The sequence below is a fragment of the Bos mutus genome, chromosome 27 (genome assembly GCF_027580195.1).
Source record: "Bos mutus isolate GX-2022 chromosome 27, NWIPB_WYAK_1.1, whole genome shotgun sequence".
Taxonomy (NCBI): domain Eukaryota; kingdom Metazoa; phylum Chordata; class Mammalia; order Artiodactyla; family Bovidae; genus Bos; species Bos mutus.
The window spans coordinates 29,920,691-29,941,128 of NC_091643.1; the positions used below are offsets into that span (position 1 = coordinate 29,920,691).

Here is a 20,438-nt window from a genome sequence, read left to right on the forward strand (position 1 = left end):
TCCGGCAGGAAAAGCTCAGGCAAGGACCACAAGGCACGGGATCTATCAGAGCAGCCTTTTCCGACACGCATCACCAATGGTCACGCGCAGACTTCGGGTCAGCAGTCAGCCCTGTTCAAGGGGGTCTGTCGTGTCACAGGTGTTTTCAAACATGTAACTGAGGAGAAGGGGACGAAAGAGGATGAGATGGTTGGATGGCATCACTGACTCAATGGACACGAGTTTGGTGATGGACAGGGAGGCCTGGTGTGCTGCAGTCCACGGGGTCGCAAAGAGTCAGACACGACTGAGCGACTGAACTGAACTGAACCGAGGAGGCATTTTCATCTGACGGCAATGATGGGTTCTCAGTGCGTCCTGTGCTTGGCTGACAGGGAGGGCCTGCTCGAAGAACTGAACTCAGCGTCTCAAGAGGAAAGTAGGAAGATAAACGTTTGATGTATGGCAGAAACCAACACAATATTGTAAAGCAATTATCCTCCAATTAAAAATTTTAAATAAAGTAACTGTTAGTCTGTCTCCAAATTAGCATACTGCAAACTGAAATTATTTGTGGGTGTACCTGAAGAAATACTTGCTTGGAATTGTGACTTTTTCAGAAAACTTTTCATTCGTTTTTTTCTGCTTCCAAAACTCACGTTATTTCCATTACACTTAGATTCTAAGGAGCTTAAACTCCCACAGTTGCATTCCACGCTTCTGCACTGATTACATTTATTTTAAAAAGATTTAAAGCATATATCCTTACACTAGTTTGCATTGGTTACATTTATTTTAAACATGCTACACATATATTCTTACATTTTAAATTCTGTGCATAATCTTTAAACTACTTTAAAATGCGAGGACAAAGAGTTGCCTTTTATAAAATAAACCTAGACTGCAATTTTAACTTTGGGTTAAAACAGGCTAATTGAGAGAGACAGAGAGGAAGAAACTGATATACACTTAACAACAAACACATTCTTCTCCTGAGAAGGCTTAAAAGTCTTTCTAAAAGGACAAAAACAGGCAAATTCCAAAGGGAAGGGAGAAAGAGAATAAACCTTCCCCTAAAACCCAGCTGCAGAGCTGAGGAAACATCCCAGAGTCCCGCTGGAGTGTCCCCTGCTCGCGTGAATGCCTTCTGTTTGTTGAGGGCCAAAGTCATTGTCTGATCACAAAGCTTGTTGCTAACAAATGCAACGGCAGTTTGTTGCTTAGACAATTCTGTTTATTTTTTTGCCTCGGAAAACTAATGCCACGTTCAGGGCTTAATGCCTAACAGGGCACTGCTGCAGTGCGTGCAACTATTGTGCAAAAATCCTAGGAAATCCAGCGAGAGAGATGAATATGCTTCTTTGTGACCTGAGGACCCGTCCAGCCAAGAAATCCTCTCATCAAGAGAAGTGTGGGCCAGGGGGTGGACGACACACTGCCCATTCGTGCCAGCCTCCTGCAGCCGCGTCTGCTGAGCCCTAGGTAACGCCGTGTGCTGTTAAGCCGGGTGAATCACACAGTGTTTATCCAGGTTAAGGAAGAAGGCCGAGACCACAAGCGGTGGCAGGTGACGCAGTGGGTGGCAGCGGCTCTTTACACGGGTGCCAAGAACACGTGAGTGCCCTAATCGTCTAAAACAATTCATTATCAGTGTTCGCTGGCTTCCCTCCTAGCGAGTCCAGATTCTGCTGAGGTAAGAGCAAAAGGGAAGGGGGTCGTTTGCTGGAAGAGAGATCTGCGTCAGACCTCGGAGGAACCCCCTGCGGGCACTGCAGGGGGCCGGTGAACTGCGTCACAGAGCCCTTTGGGCCGCAAGCCTTCCACCCATGATACAGGTCCTCCTTTGAGTAAAGTGCTTTGCTGCAAAACAGAAACACCAGGGACAACCGCTGGGCGCTCCCTCCAACGTGGCAAAGGGCAGAGAAGTGACTTACAGTGCAAACCGAGGGCCCTGAAGCGGCACGAGCGTGGCTGGGTGAAAACGGCACCCCCGCGTCTGCCAAGCACTAAGAAGCACCCACAGCAGAGTGTTTATTTTCTCATGTCAGACTGCAAGGCGCAGCCTAACTGCCACAGCCTCGGCGGGCTGCCTGAGGAATCCCATGGAGGACACACGGTCTCGGAATCAGTGACCTTCCGGGTGGCTAAACCTTCCCTGTGGGGCTGTCCCGTGTGTGGCGGAATGTCTCATAGCATCCCTGGCCTTTACCACTAGATGCCAGAGGCACCCCTTCCCCCTGGGTAGCAACCAGAAATGTCTGCAGACCTCGTTAAATGCCCCCTGTCCCTTGGAAGGCAAAACTGTACCCCCCACCACACTCAGAGTACTACAGAGATGCAGCTCCTAAGGGGGTGCAGGAGGCAAGCCTGTGATTGCCCACCCCCACGGGGCTCCCCAGCATGTGGTTCCGCCCCCCATGATGCACAGGTCTCCTCAGGCCCCCCAGACAGTGGAGGGAAGGGATTATCGGGGCTCCTCGCTGGCAGAGGTCAGGCCTCAGTCCACAGTGACAGGCTGACAAGTCTGAAATCTCTCCTATACACTGAAACAAATGTTTCAGTAAAAGGTCCTGAGATGGGGGTTCAAGAAACGGGTGTGTATTTATTTAGGGACTAGTGAAGTTTCAGCAGAGAAGGTAATGGCACCCCACTCCAGTACTCTTGCCTGGAAAATCCCATGGACGGAGGAGCCTGGTGGGCTGTAGTCCATGGGGTCGCTGAGGGTCAGACATGACTAAGCGACTTCACTTTCACTTTTCACTTTCATGCATTGGAGAAGGAAATGGCAACCCACTCCAGTGTTCTTGCCTGGAGAATCCCAGGGACGGGGGAGCCTGGTAGGCTGCCATCTATGGGGTCGCACAGAGTCGGACATGACTGAAGTGACTTAGCAGCAGCAGCAGTGAAGTTTCAGCAGGAGAAATGCTGTTTCCTTCTGAATGCAGAGCTGACGGCAGTTCTCGGCAGTTACCGATCACCACAGATTTCCTCAAAGTTATCTGAAGATCACCTCAAAAGTTGCCCAGGAACTAACGCAATATTTACCTTACTTTCCAACTTAGGGTCAGTATGCTTTAAAAAAAAAAAAAAAGAACAAGTGGGATTCTCTTATCACAGCAAACACCTGAAGTTTCAGAGTTGAGTGTGCCGCTCCCCTTCAGTAGGAAGGATACTTAAGGAATGAGCAGAGGCCCCAGCAGGAGCTCCCGGCGGAGCTTCTCCTGTTATAGCAGAGAAGCCGACAGAGGCCTCGAGGGCCAGGCGAGGCCAGGGGCCTGCAGCACACCTTTTATTCGTGTTTCCTTCCTTAAATATATCAAGTGCTGAGACTTCCAGCATTTTCCTCGGTTGAAGGCCCTCCAACACGCTTGCAACAGATTTTTAAAGTAGTAAGATCCCATCAGTTAAATCCACATGCCAGATTACCAGGAGAGGCCTGCTCCCAGATGAGAATGTGACTGAAGCAGAGAGGAGTCAGAAACCGAAGACACAGCTCTGGCGCATGCAGCTTCTGAGTTCAGAGCGTGACCCTCAGAGCACCGAGTGCAGGATACGTGGGTTCATGCCCCAGATCAGCACATGACTGACCACGCACTTGCTGAAAACCTCTGGACCTGAACTTTACTTGAATAAATACAGGTTCTTAGGACATACGATGACTCAAGTTTTTTGTGGGGGGAAGGTGGGAGCTGAGTTGGATATATAAATTATGAGACTAGAGAGCCGCAAGGCAGGAGACCTGGTTTTGACCCCTGGGTTGGGAAGATCCCCTGGAGGAGGGCATGGCAAACCACTCCAGTAATTTGGCCTGGAGAACTCCATGGACTGTGTAGTCCATGCGGTCACAAAGAGTCGGACACGACTGAGCCACTTTCACTTTCACAGGGCTTCCCTGGTGGCTCAGACGGTAAAGAATCCTCCTGCAAGCAGGAAGACCTGGGTTCGATCCCTGGGTTGGGAAGATACCCTGGAGGAGGGCATGGCAACCCACTCCAGTATTCTTGCCTGGGGAATCCCATGGACAGAGGAGCCTGACGGGCTACAGGCCACGGAGTCACAAAAGAACTGGACGTGACTGGCTTAGTCACTAAGCCACCACCACCAGAGGGCGCGTGATGGAAACGGCTGAGCCCTTGGCCACAAGGCAGCGATGGGACGGGCCTGCGCTGGGTGCTGGGGAAGGGACCGCAGGCTCGGGGCACCGCCGCGCTCAGGGTGGGAGGGCCGGGCAGAGAGAAACCCTAGCAAAGGCCCTGCAGCAATGGGCTGCGGTGTAAGTTTAGGTCATTCATAAATTAGAAACTGTGTCAAATTACTGCAATACCACAAAAAGGACTCTGAAAAGTCCTCTAGAGTCTACAGAATAGCTCCTTCCTTTAGGTAGGGACACTTTTAAATCCAAAATCAGATAAGAAATATGATCCAAAAATTATTCCTAAAGGAAATCACTATGGTTTTTATCAACAAGTAACTGTGTATGTGTGTATACATATTCAGTATATTCTGAAGTTCTTCTACAGTTCTGCTTGATATACTCAATTCCAAAACTCTCTACTTATCCTCTAAACAAGGCACACAACGGGCACGGCACCCCCATGCGGGCAGTGTTTATACAGAGCAGTTTCTATTAGACCCAGATCAACATCCTGTCCTTTGTTGCAGTCAGCTAAATAAATATTACTCTTGAATCACTTTATTCTTGCTAACATTTCAGAGCCCAGAACAGCAGTGAGGGAAAGAAAAAGCCTTAAAGGGAGCTGAAATAGAAAATAATAATTTAGGGTAACACACAGGATACAATCAGATGTTCTGGGATTTTTCTTTTAAGTTTCCCACTAAATTGACCTCATACCCCTCTTAACGGGCTGACAGGTTTTGCTCACTGCAGATGTGACAGGAATAGGGAAAAATAAATTACGGATAAAAAGGGCTCCAGGCATTGGGGAGCTATGGTTTCTCAAGCAGCTGTTCTAGTGGTTAAAGCCTAAATGTCCACTCTCTTAATGATATGTCTGAATTTCCAAAGCAGGATTCTGATTCATCCCTGTTGTTACGTGTGCTGACAGGATCCACCCTTCAAAACCACTGACCCAGGGGCCAGGTCTGGGGCGGGGAGTCTCCCACCAAGCAGCCCCGTGGAGACCCCCCACCCCCTCCACTGCCTTGCAGGGTAAGAGACATCAGACTAGACACCAGGACAGTAAATCCCTGTTGCTTAAGGAACTGTATGGTGATAACTCGGCTGGCTTACACACCTAAGAGAAGCCCATATAATTTAAAATAAAGTTGCCAGTCAATTAAAAACTATAAAAAAAAAAAAAAAAGAGGGAGCTGAAATACTGGGCTTATTCGCCTTCAACAGTAAAGAAGTCGTAGCATATGTTCCATTACTACTAGAATGCCGGCACTTGGCCAGTGTCTTAGTTTGGGCAGCTATAACCAAACACCACAGACTGGCCGGCTGTAAACAACACAAACGTGTTTCTCACAGTCTGGAGACTAGGGCGCCAGGGTGGTCCTTGGTGAAGCCCCTCATGGGGGAGGTTGGGGATCTCTCTGCAGCCTCTCTCATAAAACACCAAGCCCATCCATGAGGGCTCCACCCTCCTGACCAAAGCAAACTTCCCAAATTCTGTGACCATCAAGCAGCTGATGGGATTAGTGGGTAAAAGTCACACTTCAGTCAATATGTTTGGCCAGAATGAATGATAAAATAAGGTCAGAGGCAAGGAAATTTTGTGAGCGCACTTAAAACTTCTGAGACCAAGTGCTTCAAAAAATTTATAAATTGTGCAGTATTTATAAATTTGCTCTAAGAACCTGTTTCTCCAAATATTCCTAATTTTTCTTTCTCACAGGACAAAGATCTGGGTTCAGATCAGATCAGATCAGTCGCTCAGTCGTGTCCGACTCTTTGCAACCCCATGAATCGCAGAACGCCAGGCCTCCCTGTCCATCACCAACTCCCGGAGTTCACTCAGACTCACGTCCATTGAGTCAGTGATGCCATCCAGTCATCTCATCCTCTGTCGTCCCCTTCTCTTCCTGCCCCCAATCCCTCCCAGCATCAGAGTCTTTTCCAACGAGTCAACTCTTCGCATGAGGTGGCCAAAGTACTGGAGCTTCAGCTTTAGCATCATTCCTTCCAAAGAAATCCCAGGGCTGGGTTAGATGGTCTCAAATTTTGTTTTTCTTATTTCTATGATTACTTAGTTTCCCTAGAACAGTACCAGCAATTAAACTAGTTAAGACATTGTAAAGAATTCAAAAACCATTTGATACCTTATTTCTTAAAAACATCAAAATTCCAAAAGAAAAAAGCCACCAAAAATCAAATTAAAATTTCTACATTGTTAAAGAGAGTAATTTGGTCTTCTACTATGAACCTGAAACATTCTCAGAGTGCTGTGTGGATTTGCTGGAGTTTATTGAAGCCTTGGAAGCCTTATTTGAACATTCCTGAATATACAAAGAGGTCCTCCCAGCCCTCCTGTGTTATCCTGAGAAAAGTCAATGCAGAGTCAGCTAGTTAATTCCTTAAGGTTTCAGAGGGCACACAATTGGGTAATTTCTCCCCACCTGTTATACAGTATTTTCTCCCTTTAAATCCTCAAAATACTTCCACAATTACATACCAATTCCTAATCAATGAACAATTATAATTGAAAAAGACTTGCCTGAAACAAACATATTTATATGTAGCAACAAAATTATATTTCAGCATATTCATTCTACCTTCATTTAAAAAAGAAAAAGTTCTCATCTCTAGTTTGCATCCCAAGTATTCTTAGGATCTTCCATCTGTTCATTTTTTTTTTTTAACACTTCTTCAGTTTACTATTCACAAAGAGAACATGAAACGAAGGCTAAGGAGAAACAACCCTGGACATGAAATTGCTTAGAGCCGCACACGCAGCCTGGCAGCATCGCTACATGGTCACTTCGAGCACAGCCCGACTGTCCAGCTTTAAGGAAGCAGTGCGGGCAGGTGGGGTGGCGGGAAGAGGTTAACATCCAGACGAGGCGCTTCCCAGATGCTCAGCCCGCCAACACGCTGACCAGATCGCACTCTCTCTAAAACAGAGCTCTCCAAAAACTAACAAAACAATTCTATTTGGGGGGAGCCTTTTAATATGAGGGAAAACTATGAAACTATGTTTAGTATGTAAACAGAACAGCAGCATGATTCTACCCACTGACTACAATATTCTAAAAATTATGAACACAAAGTTTATCTGGGAACACAGAACTACAAAGGTTTTTGTTAGGATGAAACCATACTTACTTTCTCTTTTGCTGATATAGCAATATTTTAACAAGTTTGAAATACTTAAGTGTATACTCCATACATGTCAAAACTCTGACAGGAGAGAGAAGACGGGGAACTAGACCCAGGACCTTCAGGACGTAAAAGCAGAGAAAATGAACTGGTCCTTACCTTTGTGCCTCTTCAGCTGCGGGAAGCTGCTGATTGTTGTTGCCTGGATTATCTCCACTACAATTTGATACCTGAGTATTGAAGAGAGAGAACAATTAAAGATCGAACAGGAAGGTAAGACTATTTTCAGGAAGAATTTCAGACTCTATTTGTAGTGATCAACTGTAACACGGTAAATCCTGCATAAGAATCATGAAAACCATCCAAAGCAGGTGAAGTCAGCAGGCTGGGTGCTGCGCCATGGGCTACTCGTTCCTGAGGCCTGAATGCAAGAGTCCTAAACGTACCCCCACCTCCATTCCCTGTACAGAAGCGTTCCCACCTGCCCCCCGACTGAAGAGGGAAACCCTGAGGTCATGAGCGACTCCTCCCCCTCTTACACCCCTCACCAGCGCCCTCCCTGACGCTGGTAACCAGAACCCTACTGCTTCTACCTCCCAGACCTGCACTGTCCAGGAAGGTGACCATGAGCCACGTGGGCTACTTAAATCACAATTTTATTCCTCGTTGCACCATCCACACTTGAAGTGCTGAGCCACCTCACGGACCTCATAAACCACAGTGGACTGTGCAGATAGAACACTTCCATCTATAACCTTTACTAGAGATAACACTCAGGGAATATTGCATCATTATAGGATATGGTGGTTCATGGGACGTTTTCCCCCAGGACTTGGGATTGTGTCAATGTGAGGAAGCTGTGGGTGACGGACGGCTCCAGGAATATGTATGTGTGACTGAGAACACCTCTGCTTCAGGAAAAAGAAAACCTTACATTTTTAGACCAAATATAATCCTAGAACGATGGCTATTTTGAGCATGTTCATGTCAGGTAGGTTATAAACCCAAGTTCTCAGGGGCTATTCAGTTATTATTAAGTATTTCCCTAATGAAACTCATTGATTCTGAGTGTTTCTCAGCCCTTAATTATACTAAGAATCTGCCTGTAATAAAACTATGTAACATTAACTCTTTATCAGAACACAATCTTAGCAGCATTTTAAGATTTAATGCTACATCTGGCTGGCTTTTTTTTTTTTTTTTAACCCGCCACCTGGCTTGCTGGATTCTCATTCCCCAGCCAGGGGTTGAACTCAGGCCTACAGCAGTGAAAGCCCCGAGTCCTTAACCCCTGGACTGCCAGGGAGCTCCCTTGGCTGGCTTTTAGAGCACAAAATATGTTCTTCTGCTTTTCAGCTAATTCCTGGATGACTCGAATTCATCAGTCATAGCTCTTCATGGGTTCAGATTCACATCTTTTTATTTCTTCCTTTGCGTCATATGAACATCGATGCTACTACCCCACCCCTCAGAGAACGGGCTGTCGGGAGCGCTGGCTGGCGGTTGCCTATGGCAGACTGCTGGTTGCCAACACCCTTCATCTCCTTCTCCCCCACTAACTGGACCACACTGATCAGGGCAAGCGAGGCCCCAGACAAAAATGCTAACCTTATCTCAAGCAGTTAGGGATGGCCATCTGAAATAGTTCTAGCTGACGAGACATGAGCGGAACTGGCCGGGAGGGGGTTCCAGGAAGGCTTCCTACAGGGGCGGGCTCCACGGGAAGGCCCCTTTGTCTTTTGTCCCTGACTTTCCTTAGTTCTCCTGCCTGGGACAAGGATGCAGCGGGATGGAGGCGCAGCACCCCCAAGGATGAAAGCCACGCAGTGATGGGAGAAGACGGGAGAAGCTCAGGTGTCCAGAGACACCACTAAGCCATGACTGCAGCCCCAGCCTGGCCATCTCAGGACTTTCTGGTATTGAGGGTCATAAAGCCCTGACTTGTTCAAGTAACCATGCGTCAATGTGTCTCGTGGCCAAATGCCACCTGACTAGCAGAGAACTTTCTGAAGTTTCCATACATGGAGAAGTTATCTCCAGGCTGAACACACTCAGGTAATGTCCTCCAAAAGGAAGCCTTGCTAGGACATTAATGACCATTACAGTTGTGTGATAGAGCCACCTTCATTCCTTCATTAATGGTAAAACACAAAGATAGTTTTTCATGTGATTTTTCCCGCCAGTTACTGAACAGATGAGGAAACAGCTTATAAGAAGCATACACAAACCTGGAATCATCAAAGTCTAACACTCCCTAACCAAGTCTTTATTTTAACCTTGGACTTAGTAGGTTCTATAAGCAAAGAGCACTGACTTCTTCCAGGCAACTCAAATGCATGTCACCAAACTCCATAGGCTTGTTGTAGCAACTTCTACAAAGAAAAAGCACAAGAATAATCTATGTGGTCAATATGCTTTCATTAAACAAACACTTGTTAATCGTTTCTTAGGTTCTAGACACACAGAAGTGAGTAACACCAGCATGGTGTCTGTTTTCAGAAAGCTCCAGGGATATATCAGATGGAGAAAACAGCCTATAATATCTGTAATTATGAAGACTACATAATAGATATTAATGATTCTAAAATGCAAAATGGCAGGTACATTTACGATTGCTGGTATCTAAATACGTGGGTCTATGAACCAGGGCTACAGTGCAAAACACAGATATAAAGGAAGGAACAACTGTGTTAAAGTGGTAGAATTATAAGTCATCTTAAAACTGTTCCCAAACTACTTCCCTATCTGAGCCAGTCCACACTAGACTTACCTTCCTTCCTGCACAGGAAGCTTTCCTCCCCTCTCCGTTTCCGCACGAGACCCATCATTTCTATCCTTTAGGCTCGAAATACCATCTTTGATATCCGCCCTCCCGTAAATATGAATCTCCAAGTCCTGAATCTTTAAACAAGTTCCTCTCGCCCTCTTCCTCTAGACACCACCCTTCTCACCTGTGGGTCAGCTGCATTCGCTGGACGGCCTGTTTCCTTCATGTCAACCTTTCTATCTCCCACCCAACCCACGCTATGCAGTGCTGTCAAAGCCCCTTCCTCAAGGACCACTCTCAGCGCCTCCTCCTCCAGGGAGGTCCCTGGAGGGGTTGAGCCTCCTCTTCGGAGGAGGACCCCTCTGCTCCAGCCTGTGAGTCCCTCAGCAATCGGCACTGGCCCCCTCGCTCAAGCCCCATAGAAACCTGGAGTGAAGTCAGGATGGCTTCCACACAGCTCTCCTCAAACTGTAGCCACTTGCCAGGCTTTGGCTTATGCTGTTTCCTTCTGAAAACAACCTCCCTTTTTGGCCACCTAATCAGATCTTGCATATATTATTTCTTCCCTCAGGTTATCCTCAATCCCTCTCATTCACATCAACATTTCTCCTCTCTGAAACCCTAAATTACTTCTGCTCTATAATATCACCCATTTATCTACTATTTTCCACAAAGAATGTTGTAAATGAAGAAAACGGTGTGTCCGGGGCTTTGGGGGCCTCGCCCTTCTTTTTAACATGGTAACAAGTCTTGTACTTAAAAAAGTAAACAGTGAGCCTAATGCCATCTGAGGAAGAAGTATGTTCAAACGAATCCATGGAATTCTAAAGTAATATCAGCTAACAGATTCCTTTCATCAGGTACCAGGTTACCTAACTAAATACTTTATTTTACATATCGCATTTAATCCTCACAAGGTACTATAATGAACCCCACACTACAGAGGGAGAAACTGGAGTTCAGGGGTATTAGGAAATCTATACAATATTAACAAATTTTTATGGAATTCAGAAAGATGGTGATGATGACCCTATATGTGAGACAGCAAAAGAGACATAGATGTAAAGAACAGACTTTTGGATGCTGTGGGAGAAGGTGAGGGTGGGATGATTTGAAAGAATAGCACTGAAACATGTATATTACCATATGTGAAATAGATTGCCAGTCCAGGTACAATGCATGAGACAGGCTGCTTAGGGCTGGTGCAATGGGATGACCCAGAGGGATGGGATGGGGAGGGAGGTGGGAAGGGGGTTCAGCATGGGGAACACATGTACACCCACGGCTGATTCATGTCAATGTATGGCAAAAACCACTACAATACTGTAAAGTAATCAGCCTCCAATTAAAATAAATTAATTAATAAAAAATTCTATATAAGGTCTCACTGCTTTTAAGTACAAGTAAAGCCTAAATCAAAAATGTTGGAGCCTAAAACAAAATTGTAGCTTTGTCTATGAAAAAAGATATGCTGTTTTTAATCTCCAACTAGATCAGAAGCCTCTTGAAAATAGGGATTGAGTCTTGAATTCTTTAACAGAGTCTAACTTGGCAGTAAATATTTCAGGGTGCCAGGGACGGAATGTGTGTGTGTCCCCTGCAGAAGTCACAGGTGAAGCCTACACCCCAGTGTCATGGTGTTTGGAGGCAGGACCTCAGAAAGGTCATTAGGTCTTGAGGGTGGTCCACGCCCATATTAAAGAGACCCCAGAGAGCTCTCTCTACCTCGTGAGGACAGAGCGAGAAGACTACTGTTGAACCAGGAAGCAAGACCCTCACCAGACACCCAGTCTGACTACCAACCAGCAGCTTGATCTCAGGCCCACCAAACTCCAGAACCGGGAGAAAGAAATGTTTGTTTTTTGAGCCACCCATTCTACGGTGTATTTGTGATAGCGGTCCAAATCAAAGAGCTAAATTCCTAAGTGTTAACATCTGTAACAGTTAACAGGTGCACATAATATCCTGAACAATCTGTTCTCTGGGTGTTCTCAGTGATTCACACTCCGGAACAAATAAGTCATCAGTGGTACTGACAAAATACATGCCATCTGAGGAAGAGGCATGTTCAAACAAGTCCACAGAATTCTAAAGTAACATCAGCTAACTGACTCCTTTCATCGGGTACCAGGTACCTAATTAAATACTTTACATTACCTCATTTAATCCTCACAAGGTACTGCAATGCACCCCACCCTACAGAAGAAGAAGCTGGAGTTCAGGGGGTTTAAGAAATCTATACAAGGTTTCACTGCTTCTAAGTACAAGAACCAAAATGACAACCTAGGGCTTGATGATGCTAAAGCTTAGCCATTTTCCAGCTTCCCTAAAATCCAACAGGTTAGTGTTTAGCATGTCTAAGGCCCGTCACGGCTTATCAGCACGGCCAAGGCCAGACCATCTTTCCAGCCAAACTGCCTTCCACATCCCTCTCGGATACCATTTTCCGAGCAAACCAGGCCACATGCAATGCTCCAAACACACTCCAGCTCTTTCTTACCAGCCGGGCTCTGCTTCGTTTCTTCTCCCTCCTACACCTCACCTCTCCTCTTCACCTGCTGAAATCCTATTCACTCCAAAACATTCAAGTCTCAGCCAACTCCTCTCTGAAGCTTCCTAGATCCCGCTCACCTACAGCAGGAAATAGGTGCTCCTACCCACTTCTTTAGCTCTTCACACTCTACCTTTGGCCTGATTGTCTTACTTCACATTTAGCGATTTACATCCACAGGGGTCTCCTGTTTTGAACAGCAAACACCCTGATGACCGGGGAAAGAATCGAGGGTCCAGAGTCAATTCAACTTTACAGATATCAGACCCTCCTCACATGGTGCCCAGCACACAGGAGGCATCTGAAGATCCTGACTGAATCTGCAGAACTTACTTTCACTTGACACCAAAAGGCAAAGCAGGAAATGAAGGACTTCTCATTCCAAATGCTCCAAGTCTGATGGCACAGCCTTCCTGGTTGTCTGAGGAGCTATCAGGGATACCTGGTGCTCACTTGGCCCGTCCCCTCCAGAGAACGATACAGCCTTGCTGGTGTCAAGTTCAGTTCAACCACTGGGAGGACTATTATTTGTAGGCTTACTCTTGATCAGAAGAGCAGAGATTGTTAGTATCTCTTCTTCCGAAATGATGGTGTAAACTCAAGTCTTAGGAGGAAGCAGTATAGTAAGAATTCAGCTCTTTCCAATCCTCGCAAGGTCCTACCCAGAGCATCTTGTCTCAAGGATAATGAAAAAGTCACCCAAAGCTTGCTGGTGCCTGCCACTGAGTCGCCACCTCACCTCCCTTCACTTTTTTATACTTAGCTAAATTAATAAAGACTTAGACCAAGATTATTTTTATGAACTCTCCCCAGTGATCTTAATCTCGCCTGAATGCTACACAGTCCTTCAAAACGTGTGCTCGGTCACTCAGTCACACCTGACTCTCTGTGGCCCTGTGGACTGTAGCCCTCCAGGCTCCTCTGTCCATGGGATTTCCCAGGCAAGAATACTGGAGTGGGTTGCCATTTCCTGCTCCAGGGGATCTTCCCAACCCAGGGATTGAACCTGTGTCTCTTGTGTCTCCTGCACTGGCAGGCAGACTCTTTACCACTTGCGCCACCTGGGAAGCACCAGCCTTCAAAATAATTACCTTGGAAATCAACACTTTCTACTATCAAATGTTCAGAACAGCTTTGGGATCCTATCTGACTTGATTTCAAAATTATTTAGAAGCCAAACCAGAAAAGTTAGTCTCTCTACTTCATTAGGCACATCTTTGAAATATGACTTTAGAGCTGTCTTGGGAGTGGAACATCTTAGGAGAGTCAAAGGCTGTGGACAAATTCAGCTGCACAACACAGTAAATGGTTTAAAATACCATCTTGTATTAAAATGAGCAAGGATCTACCATGGAACAGAATATCATATACATACAAATGTTTAAGAAGAAAATCAGAAATTTTAAAATAGTGTTTCAGAACTGCCACAGGCTACTCTATATCAGGCTAGAGATAATATTTCCATTAAAGAGACTTCATGTAAAGTGTTTAAAAAATGAAGCCATGGTGATTTCTGCTAGCTAAGCTGGCGCCGTCTCCCATGTCCACGACACTACCAAGGTCTGCTGGATAATTTAGAAAGTGTATCAGAGTAGTTAAGAATGTGAGCTTTGGGGGCTTCTCTGGTGGTCCAGTGGCTAAGACTCTGTGCTCCCGATGCAGGAACCTGGGTTCAACCCCTGGTCAGGGAACTAGATCCCACATGCTGCAACTAAGACCCGGCACAGCCAAATATTAATATATAAATATAAAATATAAAGAATGTGAGCTCTGGCACCAGATGGGCTTTGTTCAAATGCTGCTTTCAATGCTTACACTGTCACCCTGGGACAATTTTTCAAGCTTTTAAAACTCAAGAGTTCTCATTTGTAAAAAGAGGAATAGCAGCATTTTTCCTCATAGGACTTTTATGAAGTTACATGAGAGAACTTAAAATATCTGGAACTGCATCTGCCTCACAGTGAGAGTTTAACGACTATTACAATTATTGTCCTTTAACGCTGCCGCTGACTCTTTAGATGTGTGTTGTTTAGGGGGATGGTGTGTGTGTGCTTGTAAAATATACATAGAAGCCATTTTATAAAAAGTAACCTCACTTTTTTTTTCCTATGAGAGTCTAAGCCTGATCAATTAAAGACCACCAGGGTCATTATAGTCCCAGAACATCAGGCTTCCTGACCCACTGCCATGAACAAGAGGAACCATGGGGCATCTCCCCGGAGAAAAAGATAAAAGTTAGCATAGGATTCTGGGGAAAGGCAGGGTGTGGATGAAATGTAAACGAAGCGGTGCTGTGACAGGCTCAAAGCAGGGCTTGTCAAAGGGTCAATTTCAGATGAACCCAGGGCCCTACTGCCTTGGAAACTACAAAGTTAAGGTCAGTGTAGGATGCTGAATCCAGAACCCCCTATCTGCAACTCTGGGTTAAAATGGGGCTGCTGCTCTGTGTCAAAGTGGCTGATACCCTCCAGGCAAGAGCAGGATGTGTCATTCCTACTGATACAATTTCACACAGCAAAGTTTCTGATAAAATTTAGAGAGCCGTGCTTTTCAGTGAATAAGAAGCAGGGGTTGCTCAGAAGGGAGTATCATCATGACATTTTACAGCTGTGTTTGGAAGAAATACTACTTCCTGTTAACTTGGTAGCTGGTTTTAGTGTCTGCTCCCACCAGCCTGATAAATGGACAGGCAGATTTTACTTTCTCGGTCTGAGCCAATTTTTACTTTCTCTGAAGTTAATGCTCTTTCAAGAAAATGAGAAAATACACAAAGTACGACATTCAAAGTTAACTGCTATTAACATGTGGTATCTTTATAACCCTTTTTCTATGCAAACATGGTTTTCTTTCTGTTTTATAAGATTGAATTTTTGCTATAAATACTGGCTTCAAGCCTCTTTTTAAAATTTATTTATTATTTATTTATTTATTGGGCTGCACAGGTCTTATTTGCAGCATGTGGGATCAACTTCCCTGAGTTGGGATCAAACTCAGGTCCCCTGCATCGGGAGCTGGGAGTCACCAGGGAAGTTCTCTGTAATTTATACATCTATGGTTCAGTTCAGTTCAGACGCTCAGTCATGTTTGACTCTTTGCGACCCCATGGACTGCAGCACGCCAGGCTTCCCTGTCCATCACCAACTCCTGGAGCTTACTCAAACTCATGTCCATTGAGTAGTGATGCCATCCAACCATCTCATCCTCTGTCACTGCCTTCTCCTCCCGCCTTCAATTTTTCCCAGCATCAAGATCTTTTCCAATCAATCTTTTCTTTGCATCAGGTAGCCAAAGTATTGGAGTTTCAGCTTTGGCATCAGTCCTTCCAATGAATATTCAGGACTGATTTCCTTTAGGACTGACTGGTTTGATCTCTTTGCACTACAATAGTTACTGTCTCCCAACAGTATTAAATATTCTGTTTCCACACTATTATTACATGGCAATCCACTGTACAGGCGAGCCAAAACTTTTTTAACCGACCCTTATTGTTAGATGTTTTTAATTATCTCAAGCACTTCTCTATTTTAAATAAAATTACAAGAAACATTCTTGGAGAAATCTTTCCTTATATTCCTGATTATTTTCTTAAGATAAATTCTTAATGAATAATGAATCTATTGGAAAGAATCCATATTTTGTGCCCTGTTGTTCAGATTATAAAAGCTGTAACAGAAAGGACATAATCTTTTCAGGAGGTATATTTAATGGTCTTAAGCAGGAAGTACCCAGGAGCCTGGTAGGCTATAGTCCATGGGGTCGCAAAGGGTTGGACATGACTGAGCAATTTCACTTTCTTTTCTTTTCACCCAGAGCTATAGCACAAACAAGGGAAATTTTCAGTTAAGATTCAGGAGTAAGAGGCACTTTTTTTCCCCACTTTTCCAGTGTGCAGAAGGCGGCTGATTCCACAGAGAGTCTAAGGCACGTTTCCCAGCCTTTCCCATTCACAGCACACACAGCGAGTGACAGCATCTGATCAGGACACGGGGTGACCACCATCCCAGCCACCTCGTGCGCCGAGGACACCTTCATCCCTGCACACCCACACACTGTACTTTAGTCACACTAGCTAGAAAGTTCTGCACCAGAGCAGCCTGAGGAATCCAGAGTATATGTAAACACACACACACACACAATTCATGTTATATATACAGAAATAATCTGGAAACGTACATGTCAAGTAGTCATAGTTTTATCTGTCTGCAATAAGTAATTTCTATTTTCTTAATCTTGTTTGTATCTTTTAATCTCCCTAAAATAACGACTATATATTCATTTGCTAGTTCCCAGAGTCTACAGAAATTGCATGTTACAGAAGCAGCCAAAGCTCTGTCACGCTGGCCAGCTGGGGCCTTCGAGTTAACCTCAAGAATGCCAAAGTTTTCCTCTGCTGCCAGTATCTTGTTTCTACTTGTGTTCCTTGTATTTTTATGACATTAATATTGTTATAAAGTATTTACAGATGTATTTATAGCACCACTGCTATATGTTCCATTCCCAAATTCTTATATAAAGCATTTTCATTGAGAATGTCTACCACGTATCACCTCCAGTTGCCTAGTTTTATCTTCTATACCAAAAATGTCCTAATGACTTTTCATACGTTTTGAACCAAGTTTTTCTGCAATAAGACATACTGTGTCACGTCATCGCCTCCATTAATCGTGTTCAAGTCAGGACCTGACAGTGTTCCTCCTCCTCCTGACAACTGTTATTTTTTCAGCTCTTACCGGGAGACTAGCATGCCCTGCCTTATGTGCCTTATCTCATTTAATTATCACGACACCCCTATGCAATAGGAACTATTTTCTCTGTTTCACAGTTAAGACTGAGGCTCAGCGTGGAAGGGACTTGCCTCCGGCCATGCACTGGGCAAGCAGTAAAGCCACAGTGCAAACCAGGTCAGTGAAGTCCAGGCCTGTCGGACCCCCGAGCTGGTGTTGGCGGCCAGGGTCTGCCTCGATGCTTCATGAGACGCTGACCTCTCATGTTGTTAACCCTCATCTGCCTTTAGAAGAACAGCATTTCTGTCAAGTGCAGGACATAGAAAGATAGGACACGCGTGGCCACGACTTACTCGGTGCAGGGCTGGAGTCAGCCCACCAGTCCTGGGCTGGCTCTGGAGAGCTGGCTGCTGTGTTTCAGAAATTAAGCCCACCATTATTAAAATTAAATTACACAAAGTCATGTATGGATGTGACAGCTGGACTATAAAGAAGGCTGAGCACTGAAGAATTGATGCTTTTGAACTGCGGTGCTGGAGAAGACTCTTGACAAGTCCTTTGGACTGCAAGGAGATCCAACCAGTCCATTCTAAAGGAGATCAGTCGTGAATATTCATTGGAAGGACTGATGCTGAAGCTGAAGCTCTAATACTTTGGCCACCTAATGCGAAGAGCTGACTCATTTGAAAAAACCCTGATGCTGGGAAAGACTGAAGGTGGGAGAAGAAGGGGACACAGAGGATAAGATGGCTGGATGGCATCACCGACTCGATGGACATGAGTTTGGGTAAACTCCGGGTGTTGATGATGGACAGGGAAGCCTGGCATGCTGCAGTCCATGGGGTCGTAGAGTCAGACACGACTGAGCGACTGCACTGACTGAGCTGACCATTTTTTTTAGGATTAAAAGTACTCAAAACTCACTGGTTCCTAATGATTTCATTGATTTCTTATCTCTGCGGGAAGTTCTTTACCCACTGGGTCAGTGTACTGGAAATGCTGCATGAACACGTACTCTGTGGGTCTCCTCCCAGCTCTGCATGTGCTGACATCACACTGGTGGCTTTCCACCGGCATGCTGGCAGTGTGGACACCAGAGGAACCACCAGATGCTGCAAGTCAGGGGTAAGAAAAACCCTACCCCCACAGAAACCAGCTGCTCACAAAGACCAGCAAACCACCTCCACCAGCCTTCACCACTCTTCACTACTCATAAATCACAAGTTCTTTTGTTCCCCCAATCATCTGTAAAAAAAATGTTTGCTTTCATTTTTTGTGCCACACTGCATGGCGTGTGGGATCCTAGCTCCTCCGACCAGGGGTTGAACCCCCTGCAGTGGAAGGGTGGACTCTTAACCACTGGATGGCAGGGAAGGTCTGTGAGCACCACGATATTTGTCTCTGTTTTGTTTTTTTAAAGAGACAGGCAGTACCCACAGATCTCAACCTACTCTCAAACCCTTCATGTTTAAAGTCCAAGAAGCTCCACCCCTGGCCTCTCTCCATCTGTCTCTCAGTCCTCTCCTCCCGAGACGAAGAGGCTTTTCACGTGATCACAGAGGAGGAGGAAATGGGCAAGTGCAGTGCAGCCCTCCCGTGCCCTTTCCTCTCAGGGGCATGTGTTCCTGCCTCCGGGGCGGCGGCAAGTGGATCACGCCCGCCAGGGATGAACAGGCACAAGGAGAGGGATTCCAGTCCGGCAGTGCTGGGCAGGAAAGAACGTCTAATTCTGAAACTCAGTTTTGGCCAGTGTGCTGCCCACATATGTAAACCACGTTCTCCATGATCCATCAGTAATAAAAGTGACGCTGAGGTCTTCATTTGCCCTATGCCTTTACCCTAAGATGGACCAGATTTCAGGATGGACGGGACCATTGCTATTGCTGTTGTTGTTGTTCATTCGCTCAGTCATGTCTGACTCTTTGCAACGCCATGGACTGCAGCACACCAGGCTTCCCTGTCCTTCACTATCTCCCTGAGTTTGCTCAAACTCATGTCCATCGAGTCAGCTGTATCATCCAACCGTCTCATCCTCTGTCGTCCCCTTCTCCCACCTTCAATCTTTCCCAGGATCAGGGTCTTTTCCAATGAGTCAGCTCTTCACATCAGATGGCCAAAGTATTGGAGCTTCAGCTTCAACAACTGTCCTTCCAATAAGCATTCAGGGTTGATTTCCTTTAGGATTGACTGGTTTGACTTCCATAATGTCCAAGGGACTCTCAAGAGTCTTCTACAGCACCATAGTTTGAAAGCATCAATTCTTCAGCGCTTAGCCTTCTTTATGGTCCAACTCTCACATCCATACATGATTACTGGAAAAACCAAAGCGTTCACTGGATGGACCTGATCATGAGAGCTCCTCAAACCCTAAGATGAAATGCTGCATCCTCGCAGGCCTTGAGGAGCTGCCCAGTCTTCATAATGATATTAAGTCTATCTGCAAGCCTTGGTCTAGTGATTACAAACAATAACAATACTAGTACCAGCTAACGATTAGAAATAGGCAGGTCCTGGGCCAAGTGCTTTACATAAACTGACTTGGGGTTCTGTCATTCGTAAAGCAGGGAACACTTACCAGCACCTAACCCAGCACCAGAGCTGCTCCGAACACAAGCACGTAACAGATCCTTTACTTTCAGCGACAGCATCAACTTCACACCAAAATCCCCCTTCTCATATCACATTTTAATTGCTGCCAACACTTAATCATCTTGCCTCCTAAATAAAAATAACTTGTGCCCTCGGATATGTTTAACTCCCACCTCAGTGCCCTCTGCTATTTCTCAGACACTAGAAGGAATCATATTCTCAAGTCAGTGTACTTTTATTTTTCATAAAACTGAAAGATCTTCTAGACACTTTTCATAGGCAGTCTCACATTTTAATATGTGTTTAAAAACTAAATTTATATTCATTTATTCTTTTCATAAAGATGTGCCAGGCCTCTGTTTTACAATTTGCATTTCCATCTCCCTGTCCGCCCACACGAGCCTTCCTTAGCGGTTTACACATGCTCACTGATTTCTGATACGCTGCAATGGGTTGTCTTAAGTATGCTCAACTTCTTTTTTTCTTGTTCCTCTATAACGTGACCCTATTTACTGCTCAAGATTCACATTTTCAGAATCCTGTTCAAAA

The 20,438-nt window shown here is 45.3% G+C and overlaps 1 protein-coding gene across 1 annotated transcript in view; it reads right to left on the reverse strand.

The window, feature by feature from the left end:
- The window catches only part of SNX25 (sorting nexin 25), a 91,287-nt gene that overhangs the window by 32,111 nt on the left and 38,738 nt on the right, over window positions 1-20,438 (reverse strand). Inside the window, exon 6 of the mRNA XM_070364298.1 lies at window positions 7,418-7,488. Coding sequence (XP_070220399.1) covers window positions 7,418-7,488 — 71 coding nt within the window. The remainder of the gene's footprint in view (window positions 1-7,417; window positions 7,489-20,438) is intronic.